This window comes from Patiria miniata, unplaced genomic scaffold (genome assembly GCF_015706575.1).
Source record: "Patiria miniata isolate m_02_andy unplaced genomic scaffold, ASM1570657v1 HiC_scaffold_6, whole genome shotgun sequence".
In the NCBI taxonomy this organism is placed as follows: Eukaryota; Metazoa; Echinodermata; class Asteroidea; order Valvatida; family Asterinidae; genus Patiria; species Patiria miniata.
In genome coordinates, this window is record NW_024037073.1 from 4,867,942 (window position 1) to 4,885,529 (window position 17,588).

Here is a 17,588-nt window from a genome sequence, read left to right on the forward strand (position 1 = left end):
ATTATTCATTGTTGGTACAATAATACCGAAACGAAATATATAATATGCCGTCGTTATATTTTTCTAGACTTATACTTCCTGTTCAGTGATCATGGCGGACTATCTAATACGCCCGTACCATGCCCGTGCGTCGTTATTTCTGATGGTTGTGTATCTTCTTAGCAGAGGTAACTTGCGTAATAGGCCTATTAATAGTGGTTACCATCAACTATAAAATAGATTGTTGCATTTTAAAACCATGAAATGATGAAAATGGTGAGAAAAAAATGATGTGAATCCATTGTAATGTTTAGCTTGATGTTTTCTAACGCGCGCAATAGGCCTACCGTGATGGCACATTTTGCACATGCACTAAAATATACTCAATGAAAATAAGTATGAATTGCCATGATCTAGTAAACCATGGAGGTAGGGAACACCTCCATGAGTCAACTTTGCTCTTATGTCAGATATGTATTGGTTCTTAGATAAAGAAACAAAGATTGAGGTGGCGGGGTGTATAATATTGATAGGGGTGGCCCCAGCTTTATGAGACGGACAAAAATAATGGACAACTTGCATTTATATGGGTCGGGTAGTTTGATTGTACTTTTCAAGCCCACATCCAAAGACAAATCCCCCACCCCCGCTGGATCTGATACACATATCGGATCGCTCGGTTGATGGGTCTAATCCTGTTGTATGTATGTTGAAACCACAGGAGTATCCTTGGATGTTGTTGGGAAACCAGCCACACAGAGCTCAACCGCTGGGCCTCATGACGAAGCAGAGAATGCTGTGGACGGAAATCTTGGCACCCGATCGCATACAGGCAGGTTGATCCCTAACACTCAAATGTGTAGTTGTCGTTTTGTCTGTGTGTTTAATTACCGGCTGTGTTTGAATGTTTCCCTGTTTTCAATGTGTTTTTTTTTTTTATACATTTATGTTAATAGCTATTGATGCTGCATATTTTACTCATTTTGTTTGTACACATCATTGATGACAGTTTTTTTACCAATTTTTGTCTAGACCTGGACAACTTTTCCTTTATAATGATTTTTTTAATCAGTGTTGCAAGACATAACATAAAACAAATGAATGTAAAAAAATCCATACACATGTAATTTGTCGATTTATTTCGACATGGAGCACGTAGCGCCGCTTATGCCATTAATTTAAGCGATTTTGTTCACAAGCTGAATCAGAATGGACCTGCGATTAGTTGCTTCAATACAATGGTATAAGGAAAGTGATGACGTCACTTGAGAAATCAATTAGGCCTATATAGGACACGTAACACCGACACGAATTTTGAAGGCATTAATAAATGGCGTCTTGTACACTGAATTGTCCACAGCTTTTAACACAGATGCAGCAAAGACGAATCCGTGGTGGAGATTGGACTTGGAAGCTACCTACTGCTTGAGAAATATCACTATAGTTAACAGACAAGACTACACGTGCGACGATCAGCCTGGAAGCGACTGTGGTAAATGTCGCCGTGATGTGTGTGATGTTTAATCTGTGTGATGTTGATTTTTGTCTATGGTTAATCGATAGTTTTGAGCAGGAATATTGTAAACTGACTTGTCACAGCAGGGTAATCCCAACAAGTCGTAGCGACTGCATCTTACAACCGAAACAGCAAAAGGACCAAATGAAACGCCGCCACCAACGGAAACTTTCTCTATTTTTCTTAAAATGTATCTACAGTATTCACTGAGCTGAAACTTCAACAGGTATAGGGCCTGTATGTTATAAAGCACTCCACTTTAGATTTTGAGCAATTTTATTTCTTCAAACGAGAAAAAAATCTCAAAAAACATAGCAAACCTTTAATTGCACAATCTTCCCTTGAATACATTATTTTTTAAACGTGTTACATTGATTTAACCACCCCAATTTTAGTATGTTGTATATAACGTCTATCGTCTTCCTCCAATGCTTGTATATGGAAATACACAGTTGAAAGCTACAAAGTTACAAGAGTATATCGCGTCTGTTTAGTAACTTTAAAGAATAAACAGAAATAACTTCTTTTGTTTCCAAAGTTTGGTATAGACCTACCTTGGGTTAGCTCTTTTTATCGTTTTACTGTAAAAATGGTATTCGCTCTTAAACGAACTAAAACTCTAATCACACAATCTTAAAGCATAGCTTAAAGTCAATGTGCTCCCATCATTACAGCTCCCCGAATAGCAGGTGCAGTAGTACGAGCAGGGCTGAATCCAGATCGCGTATCGAACAGAGCGATAGGAACGGTCACACTTGAGCAAGCCATCGATAGAACGCGACCCATTGAGATCATAGCAGACCCAGCGGTCACCGCCCGTTACGTCAGCGTGGATCTCCCTGGTACCAATAAAATCATTCACATGCGTGAAGTCATGGTTGGAGAATACGTGGATAATGAAGGAGGGGGTGAGTTGTAAAACGAACAACTGTGTGACTGTGAAGTGGTCAACACTCTCTGCTGTTGATAATAGGCTATAGCTTGTTAGTTTGAGTACATCCTCCACCCCTCCCCTGAACCTCAGGCCTCCTTTTCTCCATACGCCATTGACGTATAGCCTACACATGATTTGAAGTAGTAATTTTACTGCATCCAAAGCTGACGAGGACCTGAGAAATGACTGGGTTATACGTGATATCAAAGAACACGTACGCGGTCTTACAAAAATATAATAGAAAAGGTGGAAAGGTTTGTTTCTGTTAGCACCTTGGAACCAAAGAAGTTGTAGGCCTACCTTTTTGAGGTGTCACGTAATGCACAGATATATTGACTATCAAAATCATAGGAGCCCATTAACGGTATGGATAGGGCTGGTCATCGCCATTACCTTGTTTCAATTATCAAAATAGGTGGGGAGGTGGATTTTACTCTTGTCACCAACCCTGCTCTACTCGGTCAAACTGGAGACGATGATGCGATCATTGCAGCTTACAAAGGTCCCAACGATATCTCCGCTGATGTCTCATTCGGTCGACAAGTGACAACAGGAGGAAGTAGTAACGACCTTCCGTCAGTGACAAATCAGCTACAAGACCCACTGCTCGGATGTCAGGTCAGAAAGCTCAATTTACCTGAGGAGGGCGGGATCGACAGAACGGGTGTCTTCTATTGTGAGGCGACCAGAGCTGGCAGGATGAACACGAGGATACAGACCATCATTCTCCCTAAAGATGGTAAATCTGGTCGCTCGTATAAATTATATGTGAAAGCCTTATGGCCGCATGCAAAGCAGACATCTTCAAAGAAATTCGCCTCTGAGATTGGGATTAATCACCCACGCTTTGTTAAGTTGGTTTTTTTTCTCTTGTCTTTCATGAAGGTGTAGTTCATATACGTCCTGTTAGCAGAATGCAGATAGCAAATGTTGGAGAATCAGTTCAACTTGAAATGCGAAATGTGAATTCACCAAACACCAACTACAGATGGCGGCATAATGGAGGTGACGTCATCACATCTTGGAATGGTCAGCTCACTGTGTCTATTGATGATGTTGCTGTGAGTGATGGAGGAATCTACGGCTGCTTCGTATCGGGCCAGGAGGATCAGCAACTGCATGGCATCATGAGACTCATTGTACGAGGTATATAAATACAACAAAAGCGTGTGCAATGTTCAGATGCTTTAGGAAAGAGTCCGTACAAACTTTAAGCTGCAAATGTTTTGGCGTTTTTTGTTTGATTTCATCCAGGTTGTCCTGCAGGCATGTGGGATCCACCGTTGTGTCTGAACACCTGTCGTCGATGTTTCAACGGAGGAGTTTGTGATGAAGAAACGGGCAGGTGCATCTGTGCTCCGGGTTTCAGCGGGGAAAACTGTCAGCAAGGTATAACTCTCAACATGGTTTCTAAGTTAATCATAATCAAATACATTATACAGGGGGTGAGTAAAGTAAAAAAAAAAAAAAAAAAAAAAAGGGGGGGGGGGGAAAGGAAACCCGAATGGCAGGACCGATTATTTAATGAAGTTCTGCATGTAGCACCTTCAAAACGTAGGAGATAAAAGCCAAATCAACAAGTTTCTTTTAGAACCAGAATCATTCAAATCACTTATGTACTTTTCAAGTTACGGAATTTAGAACACAAACACCGTTTTAAACTTTTTTCCACGGATCACAAAAAAGGAAAGTGTTCTTTCAGCAAAACGAAAACAATTCACGTACATCCCTATGTGAATTGTACTTGAAAAGAACCTGAGTAATTTGAATGATTCTTGCACTAAAAGAAAGCTTATTATTTAGGCTTTCATATCCTAGAAGTTGAAAGTGCTGCATGCAGAACCTCATTAAAGAAATGGTCCTGACATTTGGTTTCCCTTTTTTGCCTCACCCTGTTCAGTAATTCTTTTCTAGAATGTTTAGGCCTGTTCTGTTTTCTGGTCCATACAGGAATATAGTTCAACCTGCCAGAAACGTAGGAGAAGAGCTTTTAAGTTACGCATGTTTGAAAGTGTAACCATGTTTCATAAAGTGCAATGAAATGATATAACTTGATAGAAAACCAGCGATTACCGCAACGCTCGATTTTTTTTCATTTAGTTTTTGGCCGAAATGTTTTCGGTCAAAATGCCGGTCAGAAATGCTCCAATAGTACCGATCCACACGACGCTGCTTGCCGGGGTCGGTTGTTTTGTCTTGCTGATCCTTACGGATGCTCGTGTGCTGCAGGATTCACGGGACTAGACTGCATGCAAGGTAAATAAGAATAGGTCCCATTCTGTTATGGTGCCGAGTGTGAATTCACAACTTTACTGAATTGGACCTGTATTCCTCTGAGAGGTGTGGTAGTGTGTTGAACCTCAATACCACAAATATTCATATATGCAAATCAGGTTGGGACGTTGCGCATAAATGTGCATACTTTTCACTCATTACAACCCGACACACTACAAAGTGGCCGTAGAGAAGCCTCTAAAACAACACTTCCTTACCGGTCCTAAGGTATACAATTTGTATACAATCGTTGTAACATATTTTTCCTTGGAATTGTTCTCCTTGTCAGAGTGTCTAGAGGGGAAGTATGGAGCTGACTGTAAGCAGACATGTCACTGTGTACCTGGGGACACCTGCAGTAAAGATACTGGGGAATGCAGCAATGGCGTTTGTGACTCGTCGTTCATTGGAATCAACTGCCAGTGTTTAAGTAAGATAGCTGGCCTACATCAAACGACTTGCATAGAATGAATTGAATGAAAGGTGGTTTTTTTTTTTTTTACATCGACGGCCTTTTGGCCTTACCGTTAAAAACTTTATTTTCCATCTTCCTAGCTCCAGGCCACGAAACGTCTCCAGTGGAGGTGACACCGACCGCCGTGTTGCAGCGCAGCCTCAGCTTTTCCTGGCGAAATCCGCAATCGCAATGCGCAATCGCTATCGTTTGCTTCGTTTACAAACTAACCGATGTTAGATCTGGTGCTGTGCTGCGACTTTCCAATACAACAGAGAAATTAGTGACCATTGACGGTTTGTTACCATACACCCAGTACAGCTTTCAAGTTGCCGCCATGATCAGTGCAGGAACTGTGGGAATGTACAGTGAACCTATTAGTATAACCACATTGGAAGCAGGTAGGTTTTTGAGAAAACAATAGTTAAGTTCTCATGTCAAGGAGGCCAAAACGATAAAGTAGTACTCTCTGCAACTATTTTTTTTTCTCACAGAGCCATCCGCGCCTGTAAATGTCAACATTCAGAACGTTGATGACGTGTCAATCACCGTCACCTGGTCACCATCCAGCTCACCGAATGGTAACATCACCAACTATGACATTGCTTACTGGAAGTCGGTTGACGCTGGGACACAAACTCTGCGAAATAACGTTGGTGTGACGCCGCTCGTGTATCGCTTAGATGGTCTGGAAATGTCTACTACGTATCATATTCAGGTATATATAACTTAACACAAACAAGTCTCACACTTCATTTTCGTGAAATGATTATGACCTAAAGGCTTCAAAGTTGCTGCAAACTTCTTTGTTCAGGTTTACATCTCGAACTCCGGTCGAAACTTCAACACGGGTACCCAACTATAACACGGTTCAAAACTATAACACGGTACATAAATAGCACGATACAAAATTATAACACGTTACAAAAACTTACATGCTTGGTACAAAACTATAACACGGTACAAAACTATAACACAAATCCATTTTGTGTAGACAGTGTATTCTAACCCTCACTCCTCAGGACTGTGGGCCGTGGAAATGTCAAATAAAATTACGATAATTGGTATTATTAAAGCCATCGAATAATTTCAATAATGTTATATTATTTTATACAACAATCTAGGTTCGGGCAAAAACATCTGCAGGTGCCGGTCTATGGAGCAACACAGTCACAGCTTTCACTCAAATAGGAGGTATGGTGATCTCTAACTGACATGTTTTCCATTACATGTATTCATAAAAATCTGTAAAAATCGTAAAACACAAAAATTAACAAAAATCACAAAGTATGTAGAACTACTTAGATTTCTTAGATTTAATAATGCCCCAGAAGTAAAGGGAAAATTTGACAGATAAAGGTAGAAGAAGGAGAACAAAACCCATTTTTATAGAACGTGAATTAATTCAAATCATTGTCATATTTGAGACTTTCTCAAACATACAATGTTCTTAGTTATCTTCCGGATGTGATTTGACTCTTACCCTCTGGTAATGCAGTAAAGGCTTGAGAAAAGTATGATTTAAGATATTTTTTTTCCTTTTTTGAAATTCTATTTAGTCCCAGGATTTGTGCGAAATCTTCGTCCAACAAATATAACCGACAGTTCGATATCCTTGGAGTGGGATGAGCCTCTGGATCCGATGGGGCAGATAGCGGGTTACACAGTAGGTCTTATATCTTTTATCTGATTTGAAGTGTGTTCTGATTATGCGACAATTCAGTTATTTGGCATGGTGTTTACCGGTTCGTTAGTGTGACGTCAATTCAGTTTAAACCACGACCTCTGGCCATAACGTCCAGATTTTACCTTGCGAGAATATTCCTCCCACTTTGTATAATATTTACCGGCGAATAATACGCTGCATCGTTGATTGCTGCGTCCCCTTTCCAGATAAAGTGTTTGTAATCGGTTTTGTTCCTTACATTAGGTAAAATACCGAGTTGTCCAGAGGCCATACGAGGAGAATTTCGTAGCAGGCAGTGAATACACAGGAACAGATGTCGATGGTCCAAGATACGACAATAATGCTCTCGAGCCTGGCACTGAGTACGAGTTTGGAGTTTCTGCGAGAAACCAGGAGAACACGGGAAAACAAACAACCCGTAGAGTGTTCACAAAACCATTGAATGGTAATATACAAATACTGAATGTTTGTGAGTGGTAAGAATAATTTCATGAGGTGACAGATGGAATGTTCCATTCGAGGCGATTGATTGGTCAGAGCCACCAGTCGTGTGACCGTGCAATGGCACTTCTATTCACCGTGGAATAGAACTGCTATTTTGCCGTGGGGCCGGTAGGGACGAACAAGCCAAAGACATGTGATCAACGACCCACCAATCAGATGACGGGGATTTATTCAGGTGTTGTATAAAGTAATTTATTCATCTTGCAATCCTCTTATTTAAGAAAACACAGAATTTTAACAATTTAGGGCTGAAAATCGAATGTTTTTGTCCATATGTTTTTTAATGCATGTAGATATACCGCAACCTTTGCCTGTGAGAACATTCCCTGAAGAAACGACAGACACGACAGTTACTATTGGTCTAACAGGAGTCGACTCGAAATATATCGCGTAAGAATTATTCTTTTCTTTTCTTCAGGTGAAATGTATATTTTTCCACATCTTACGGCCAACAAAATATTATACATATGATACTATTAGGACACCAGTGTTGTAATCGAGTCACTTGGGTCACAGTGAAGTCTCGGTCTGGAGTCATAATTGATTCAAGTCCGAGTCCGAGTCACTGGTTGTGCATACCTAAGTTTCGCGAGTCCGCGTTCCCTGTTTCTGTGAAGGTCTTGCTTCCAAGCACTGTTTGAATTTACCCAATGTAATCTGCGTGATGATCGATTGAACGGAAGTTGAGGTCAACATATTTAATTTTATAACAGTCAGCAATTCGCAATTGTGTCAATATGTTGTAAATCGAAATGCTTTCTTTTTCTTTCCATTTATTACCCTTGATTGGGCCAAGTCAGTACACAAAATAAATGCAAAAACAATAGGACAATACACATGTTGTATAGATCCTATATACATGTACATGGTGCCTGGAAGTGCTGTTTCTCGCAAGTTTTTGAGGTCAACTTTCATGCTCTATTGACCCACAAGTTCATTTTATACGTAGGCCAAAACTACATGTAAACCACCTGGAGAGCGGTCCGTGTGCTTAAAATTCTTTAGCGGCGTTATTTTCGGAAAATAAACATCAAAATTGTGCGTTTTTAAGACGGTTTTTGTTTTGGTTAAAGAATGCGTGAGGCGGTGTAGATCGAGTCGAGTTCAGGTCACCAAAACTGCGACTCGACAAGGACTCGAGTCCGAGTCCTGGACTCAGTCCTCCAAAACTAGGTATTGTTTAATGTGATTGGAATTGAAAGAACCTGACACTTGAAAAAAATCTACAAAGCACTGACAGGTGTTTTACTCACCAAATTTGAAGAACTGAATGGTCTTAAAATCAATTTTGTTATGTCAAGATCGTACGTCATTAGAGTGCAGCGAGAGTTCTCAGTGGCAAAGCGGGAAGCCCTTGTTCCCATACACCACCGCGACTCCGCTGATGACTACATAACAGCTGAGATACCGAATGCTGATGTGACAATGCCATTCACAGTTGGGGATTCCTCGATGCACGGCGGCTACTACAACGCTCCTCTGATAACTGGTGCTTCCTACCGGATAAGCGTTGGGGCAGTTAGCAAAGTCAACAATATGGTATGAAACCTAAAAATCGCCATACAAAATTCCTCCGTGCGAAGACATTGATTGGTGTCATCATGCGTAGATGACATTGGATTATCCTCCCTAATTATAGACACGCTGTTGTTTCCACGAACCAACGATCATCATCAGGCAATGTTGTGGGTTCTTGATTTTGATAGATTTCTTCTGCTTCGTTTAATAACAGGAGGCCAACGTGAGATTTTCGGATCCGCTAAGCGTCACAGGTGGGTTTTTGCTTACTGTTCGACGTGTTCATTATATCCTTTAAAGGGATATATATAGAATCATTTGCATTTATCCAAACACAAACCTGCCGAATTATTATCGAAAAGCTTACTTGGAGTAAAGATTGTACTGGTACTAAACACCCAATGAAATTGTTCCGTCTGGCTAGCTGTCATTTAGAAGAAATCAAGAAATGTAGGTGATTTCCAACGATCAGTCAACTGACTTACTTTTAGAAATGAAGTTTTATAGACGAAATCATGTTTCGTGATTAAAAAGTTTTAGCTGTTTACTCGAAAAGTGTCATATCCACTGAGCTGAAACTTCAACAAGTTTGGTTTTGAACAGTTCTCTATTGAATTATGAGTGATGTTAGGGCCTGTTATTTGAAGAAAAAGAATGCATGAAAAGCAAATGCGTATAATGTTTATGCAACTTATAGTAATCGCAAGCTACTGTTATTTGTACCTAAACAAGCCGGTAAAACCGATGCACCAATCGAAGTCCCAATCATAGCAGTTATCGTTCTCGGGGTACTGTTAGCGATCGCTGTTTGTGTCATCATCGGCTGCGTGGTGCGGAGGAAACGCAGCCACAACGGCACTCCTACACCGAGGCATGGCGGTACTGAAGAACTCGTAAGTCTCCAACTCACTCAAGAAGTTGTAGGGCAGTTTTTGTATTTCAGTTGTCACTTTAGTAGATTAAAGACGAACTGAAAAAAATCTCTTTGCAGTGTTAATATCTTGCATATGTAATAACATATTTTTCTAATATATGTACAAGTTTAGCCTTGGTCGCTTGGTATTTAGAGAAGTAAAGATGGGAGAGAACGATATTGAACAAGTTTTAAAAGCTTTTTTAAAACGTCTAAATTCAAATTTTTGTGTATCCAATTAAAACCGTTGCATGGAGAATTTGTATTTCTTGCTTAAAATTGGATAGTGTTAAAAAAACGGGGTGGGGCGTGTCGACCTTGATCATAAAACATTCCCAAAAGTATTTCTGGACCACCGTTTTTCTCACATTTCTTGGTGAGAAATGTACACACTATAAGTGAAGCTTTAGAGTGCGTAAATTTTGTTTTGTCCTGGACAAAATGTAGGATCTCTCTGTCATCAGCAAATCTAATGCGCGTGGCATTGAGTCACCGATCGCAGAAGACATTGAGACGGACATTAACGAAGACGTTGGTTTACCATCTTGGGCTAAGAGACTGGAAATCCAATGGCAGAATCTCACGATTGAGGATACGGTCCTTGGCAAGGGAAACTTTGGGGTAGTGAGAGCAGGCCGTCTCCAAATCAGAGGAGTAGTGTCTAAAGTCGCCATCAAGACCCTTATCAGAGGTAAAAAAATAAAATCACGATTCAACCACACTGAAAAATTGCCTGGGTTAATTTTACCCAAGCAAGGGTGAAAACTGCAACTACCCTAAATTGGGTTGTGCTTACCCAATTGGTTGGGTTAGAATTTCCGTTAAATTCAACCATAACTTGTGCACGGTCATACAACGCCAAATTAAATTTAGTCTGGTATGACCACAAGTATTAGTTGAATTAAACAGAAATTCTAACCCAAACGATTGGGTCAAGGACAACTCAGTTTTGGGTAGTTGCAGTTTTCACCCTTGCTTGGGTAAAATTAACCCAGGCAATTTTTCAATGCAAGTATAGATTGACTTTGTTATCCGCCTAAGATCGAAAGTGATTACTTTGATCATGTCATATTTTTGATAGCGCGGGATGTGTTCCGTTTTAATGCAAAAGAGAGTAATAATCAAAAGGTTCTTTTCTTTTTTTATCACAGAAGTTACAACGGCTGCTTCTGAGAACTTCCTAGCCGAGTTCAAGACAATGGCACGAATCAAGCCACACCCGAACGTAGTTGGTCTGATGGGCGCTTGTTTGCACGAAGGTAATCAACTATCTAATCAATCATTCTTAGGATACCAATACCGTGAACATTATTTTGTTTCATAATTCTAGGTTGGCAGGAAAATTCTTTTTTTACCCCTATGTGCTTTCCATTGGCATAATATAGGGTTAAACTTCTGGGGTAATTGGGGTGCCTACATTTTTTGCAAGGGGGCATTGAAGGCAAATGAGATATATTGTTGTTCAATTCAAAATTTTAAACGCGGCACCCAGGCCCCAGGGGCACACGTGCCCCCCCCCCCCCCCTAGTTACGTCACTGCTGCTTTCTTTTGAAAAGTATAACGGGTTGTTTTTGACTGAACTCTCATCAATGGTATACAGGATTGAAGTCTTTTGGCAAACAACACATTCGATGAGAACAAGAAATTTACGAATTTGCCCATGTCAAGGTTGCACTTCTCAGGCGATGACTTTATAAACTGCATGCCAGGTCCTTGTTTACAAAAATTATTCCAAATATTAATCAGGGCAAACTCAACCCCTTTTTCTTACCGACAGTGAATTACACCAATTGTAATATGTATTCTGACCAGCGATTCATTTTTACTACATAGCCATTTTATACGTTGCTCTTGAGTATCTCCCCAACGGCAACCTGCGTGACTACCTGAGGAGCACTCGCCCGAGGCAGCAGGAGGCAATGAGGTCGGATGATGGCGTATCACCGCTGACTTCCTCCAACTTGCTGACATTCGGCATAGACATAGCCCGAGGAATGAATCACCTCTCCGACAGTGGGGTACGGACTTCCAGTCGAGATTAATCAAAGATCTAATTTTTTTTTCTTTGAATACAGGCACCTTGGTGCAGTGGTTACGGTGTTCGACTCATGTACCGTGGTACGTGGGTTCGAACCCTGACGGGGAAATGATGCGTGTGTTCTTGGGAAAGACACTTTAGGCCTACTTCGATAACCTCTCTCCATTCAGGATATATGTGGGTACCTGTGAAAGTAGAGACCAGATTGCGCTGATCCCGAGCTGCTGCAGAAAAAAAATGGTCCATTGCCTATGAACAGGGATAAAGTCGTGAAGCTCTTTGAGGCGTTGGGTATCAAGCGATACACAAGCACCACATTATTGTTATATTATTGAAAGAAACCACACAGGGAAACTGACTAGGTGTACTATGATTACTTGAAGGTTAAAAGAAGAACCTTACTGGAGCGGGGTTTGAACCTGCGAGGCCCCGGATAACCGTTGCGGTGCTCTGCCAGCTATACATTCCCGTGTTCAATTAAGTTATTTATAAACAGCGTCAAGCTATTCTAACAGATCGAGAAAAAAATATCATTATGTCTATGGTCCGATGAATACGGTGGTATAGGAGTTCAAAACCCGACACGAGGATTATGGTGGTTATACAGACAGTGCTCTTGAGCAAGACACTTTACTTCAATTGCCTTCCTCCAGGAGTACATGTTTAAATGGGTAACGGTGCGGGTGCGAACAGGTTGCCGTGATTTCTAACTACCGCGTATCACTGAAAAATTACCTGGGTTAAGTTTACCCAAGCAAGGGTGAACATTTCAACTACCCAAAATTGGGTTGTGCTTTACCCAATTGATTGGGTTAGAATTTTTGTTAAATTCAACCATAACTTGTGATCATACCGGACTAAATTTAATTTGGTCTTGCATGACCACACTGAGTTTTGGTTGAATTTAACAGAAATTCTAACGGTACCCAAACAATTGGGTAAAGGATACGTGAAGAGCTCTCAGGCATTTGTGCCAAGCGCCGAATACTCTCGGTGTTCAACCATTCTAAATGGCGGTTGATTTATTATCGAAAAGATGAATATCTTCTTAATTTCTAACATAGGTAATTCACCGTGACTTGGCTGCAAGGAACATACTCCTCGGTGAAGACTTGACCGCCAAGATTTCTGATTTTGGCCTATCTCGAAGAGAGGATATCTACGTTCAGCAATCACATGTAAAGCTGTCACTTCCTCAATATACTCATTGCTAGAATATTCATTAAGTAGACAGGTCCAGAATTTCACCAGGTGAAATTTGTACATTGATCTTCATGTGAAATTTATTCTTAAAACACACACTCCAAAAATTGTCTTTAGCAATTAAACAAACTCTTGCTATCCCTTTGTAAACGTGTTTAGAAGCTAAACATTACGTGTCCAATGCCTAAAAATCAATGTTTAATTGCTAAGCACTATCCATCATTACCCTAAAAAATAATGCTTAGTATAGGTTTTCCCGGCCAAATTCCTAAAATGTTCATTCACTTCTGAAAATCGGTCATTTATTTTCGTCTGAATTTGAGAATCGCTCTGAACACGCGTTTCATTTTCGCTACCAGAGCATTCGATTCCATTTCAGTTCAATCAATTACGTGACTGAGCAGCACCTTTCGTTTAGGTTCATTCAGATTCGTTTACAAGACTTCTTTTTCGCTTTTAGAGGGCGATTTCAAACATTCACCATTCTATTTCACTTTTAGTTTAATGCCATCGACACCAAATACAATTAGTTAATGAGTTATATTAATTTGTCCTTTTATGCAGCTTATTTCATAATTATTGGTAAAGATTTCTAAACCTCCATATCCGTCTTTGTTTTTTAACTGAGCTAATTTAATTCCACTTGTTTCACATCTTCGTTTTCTTTGCATGCAACTGGTACTGGCTTAGACCAAAGTTCCTTACCGCTGGTTGGCCATCGAGTCTTTGACCCGGCAGGTGTACAAATCTAAGAGCGATGTGTAAGTAATCGTCAGCATACAGGGCATCATATACAGGATCAAATTGTTTTTCATGCATTTGTTTCCTTCCAAATAATAACAACACTCAAAATCCCAAGATCAATGTTAAATTCACAAACCTGTTACAGTTTCAGCTCAGTGTTATACTTTTCGAGAAAACAGTGACAAAAACATTGCACAACCTTTGACCACGAAACACGCTTTCGTCAACAGCACTCTTTTATATTTTCAAAATATCAGTCGGTTGAATAATCGTTGGAAATCACCTACATTTCCAGATTCCTTCTAAATGCCAGTAATCCAGATTGAATAATTTCACGGGGTGTGTATATATAGTACCAGCACGATCCCTGATTTACGATCTTTAATCAGATTATGTAAGTCTTTTGAGAATAATTCGATAATTACTTTTGGTAATAAACGCAACTATAATAGCTTTCAAGAATTTCAAATTTGAAATTGAAGCAAAATAGATTTGCTAGTTATTTTATTCTAAATCGGAGGTTTTGATCATCTTATTCCAGGTGGTCGTTTGGGATCGTACTGTGGGAGATAGCTACATTTGGTAAAAAACTTAATATGTGCAGCTTCTAAATACTTGGTACTCGGTTGGTTCTTCTCCTAAGGACTTCCACAAGAGAGTATAACTAGGAGGCCAGAAACGTCGGGGCAAACCCCTTCTCTTTGCGATAAGTGTTACTGGGATCTTTTACGTGGGTTAGGCCTTATACAGCACACGGGACCTCCGGCTTGACGTCCCATCCGAAGGACGGAGCAATGATGGTTAAGTGCCTTGCTTAAGGGCACAAGTGTCCGGGCCCGGGCTCGAACCCACGTCACTGTTGCCTCTGAAATACCAGAGCATGAGTCCGGTGCTCTTAACCGCTAGGCCATGACACTCCACAAATGTTCATATAAATAGATGCTATAGAGCAGGTTGTGTGAGCAGTTTTCGATTGGTTTATTATTACGATTGGTTTAATAGACCTTAGGCGCAGCGGCCATGTTAGAGGTCCTCTTTTGTTATTAAAATTCAGTAACAATCAGTGCACAAAAGGTTCATTCATGCACATCCAAGAAAAGCAAAACCATTGCCCTCTAAGATGGCTGTTACGCATGACTGTTAGAGAATCGTACATGACACCGTGTTGCATCCTCATTTGTCAATATGACTTTGTCTTTCCGAACTGCTCACATTTCTTCAGTTTCAAAAATGAAAATTCTTTGGATGTTCATCCTGATTAATTATCACGTACAGCGTAAAGCAAAAATTGTATTACACTTTATTTTATTTCAAAGGTTGCTATTATTTGATGGTTTATTGTACTAAATTAAGCATTTTTAAATTATAGTAAGCATTTTTTAATTTCATTTTACCAAGAAATTTTGAAAAGGTTGCTATTATTTGATGGTTTATTGTAATAAATGTTTATTGCAGGAGCAACGCCTTATCCGGAGATTCAGATGAAGTCCTTGGCCGAGCGATTACAGGAAGGTTATCGAATGCCCAAACCGGAAAACTGTGCAGATGAAATGTAATTAAGCATTTTTAAAATTTCATTTTACCAAGAAATTTTGAAAACAATGGTTGCCACTACAGCTCATGTAAACAACCTTTTTTAGAGGGAGGGATTAATTCTATTTAAATCACAAAATCAGATCCTCGTGTCTCCTGTAGTCTTATCAAACTATATACAGGGCGACCCAAACAATAATGCTACCCTAAAACATTTGCCTTTTTTCAAAAACGTGATCCATGAATTGTTATGTTTTGGATATCAGATTAAAGTTGAGAGTTTTTTCTTTCAAATACTGAAAAAAAATCATGAAAACAGCACATTGGGTTGCTGAGAAAATGCCAATTATGTAACACAACTCTTTTTTGGTGCATTCCAATGGCATTACCACAGTTAAGAGATTTACACTGTACATATTTGTGCATAAAATGCATATGTGGCGCATTGTGTACTAATTCTTACAAACAACACGGCACATAATATGAAGAGAGTACAAATGAAATTGATGGCAATACCTTTTATTTTCCACCTGAACAGGTATCTTATCCTTTTTAGTGTCTATTTTAAACCTTTTCAGCGTCATAAATATGTCAAAATATTAAAGAAATTGCACAAAATGAAAGACAATTGCACAGTGGGCCTACAGTAACATGCTTCACTGTTTGAAGCACATTTGGCAAGGATGAAGATCACTTCTTTGACATAACTGGCATTTTCTCAGCAACCCAGTGAGCTGTTTTCATCGTTTTTTTCCAGTATTTGAAAGAAAAAGCTCTCAGCTTCTATCTGATATCCCAAACATACAAATTCAGGACTGCATTTTGATGGTCACCGCGTTTATATAGTGGAAGAAAAACAAGACCAAGAGTAGTTTTGGCGTGGCATCACTATAATCTTAGCTCTGGTACGCTGCAGATGAAGTCTGCTATTGGTATAGAACGAGTGTGCTTAATAGCGGCAAGAACTCTTTCCATACGTCACCGCATGTCCCAAAGCCTACAGTAAGCTTACTTATTTGGGTTTGGCTTTCTTTCTAGCTACGATTTGATGATGAAGTGTTGGCAGCCACGCCCCAGCCAACGCCCAAGCTTCAAAGAAATCACGGCTGCGCTCCAGAAAATGAACGATCCATCAGATGAGAACGTAAGTGTGTACACTGATATTTTTTGTATCATGTTCCACACTGTCGCATTTGTTGGTTTATCACAAACATTGGAAAGGGCTTGTGATGACAACAGGAAAGCCAATGATTTTCAAGGATCTTCAAGTATCAATTCTGAAATGTATTTTAAAGTTTTTTTTTCTTTCTTTGTATTTTGAATAACAAATCTCTCAGTAATAAAAAGCCACAATTGGTCATACCTTTTCAGATCTACGTGATACCGTCTCTCTTTGCGAATCACGTGATCAAGCCAGAGTTTGACGATAACTAACACAACAGTGCAAGACTGCAGGAGAAACGTCTAGAAGACACCCAGTATTTTGATATATTGGGGATGCGATTTTAATGTCTGTGACTTTTTTTGCGGGAGTCTAGGTGCTCTGAAGAGAAATTGACATAATGTTTGTGCACTCAGTGTCGTAAATCCGCGTGGGTGAGTTGAGGGGGATGGGGGATGGCCAAAACTCCTAAAATTGCCCGGTCGTGGAAATTCGAAAAGCGGGAGGGAAGGGGGTGGGTTGGACACCAAATGACATGGGCGCTGTTCATAATACAAATTTACATGTTATTCAAACTTGCATGTTTACATCCCTTGCTCTATGCTTAGCATTACATTAACATGATGCATCAAAGGGAATATACAGCATTTGCAAACATCAAAAACAAAACTACCACATTAATGTGAATTACCTCACTGGACATTTAGTAAATGACAGTCTAAAGTATCCTGTAACATCATGGCACCTGACGTGCCGTCATTTTCAAGAAAAGTGGTATTTTTGTATTAATTGCCAATGTTGGTCGGCCGACCAGCGTTGCTCTTTTCAAATACTGCCCCCAAATTACTGTACCGGTACCATTATTTAGTTGGGTTGCATTTGTTTGCAATCGATTACACACCTATGAACGGGTACAAGCCAGCTAGACTGTTTCCCCAACCTTACAATTCCCTGACGTCTATAAATTGCTCTGTTTCATCTTAAATGGGGTCAGGGAACCAGACTACAGGAACATGGTTGTTTTTCTTGGTTTTTCCAGCATCTACGAACACAAAACTTCAAACAAGTCAGTGTAACAATATATCCTATGAAATACTAACCCCCCAAATCCATCCTTTTCTGAAAATT

General features: G+C 39.9%; 1 protein-coding gene across 1 annotated transcript; it reads left to right on the forward strand.

Annotated features, from left to right (window-relative positions):
* The first annotated feature begins 1,188 nt into the window (after positions 1 to 1,188).
* Positions 1,189 to 17,415, forward strand: LOC119742762 (tyrosine-protein kinase receptor Tie-1-like). Its single transcript, XM_038218933.1, has 25 exons — positions 1,189 to 1,231; positions 1,340 to 1,471; positions 2,170 to 2,403; positions 2,845 to 3,168; positions 3,315 to 3,575; positions 3,684 to 3,818; positions 4,530 to 4,685; positions 4,993 to 5,133; positions 5,652 to 5,875; positions 6,282 to 6,351; positions 6,717 to 6,823; positions 7,088 to 7,289; positions 7,642 to 7,738; positions 8,650 to 8,887; positions 9,081 to 9,120; positions 9,599 to 9,759; positions 10,227 to 10,470; positions 10,931 to 11,038; positions 11,614 to 11,798; positions 12,883 to 12,996; positions 13,712 to 13,782; positions 14,307 to 14,347; positions 15,221 to 15,317; positions 16,337 to 16,442; positions 16,670 to 17,415. The coding sequence occupies exons 1-25, from the start codon at positions 1,189 to 1,191 to the stop codon at positions 16,730 to 16,732; spliced, it is 3,594 nt and encodes a 1,197-aa protein (XP_038074861.1). The 3' UTR covers positions 16,733 to 17,415.
* The last annotated feature ends 173 nt before the right edge of the window (positions 17,416 to 17,588 follow it).

Coding starts and splice junctions, on each gene's coding strand:
- LOC119742762 (XM_038218933.1), top strand. CDS start 1,189: ATGGACCTGCGATTAGTTGCTTCAATACAATGGTATAAGGAAA. Junction 6,352..6,716: donor AGCTTTCACTCAAATAGGAG/GTATGGTGATCT, acceptor AATTCTATTTAG/TCCCAGGATTTGTGCGAAAT. Junction 10,471..10,930: donor CATCAAGACCCTTATCAGAG/GTAAAAAAATAA, acceptor TTTTTATCACAG/AAGTTACAACGGCTGCTTCT.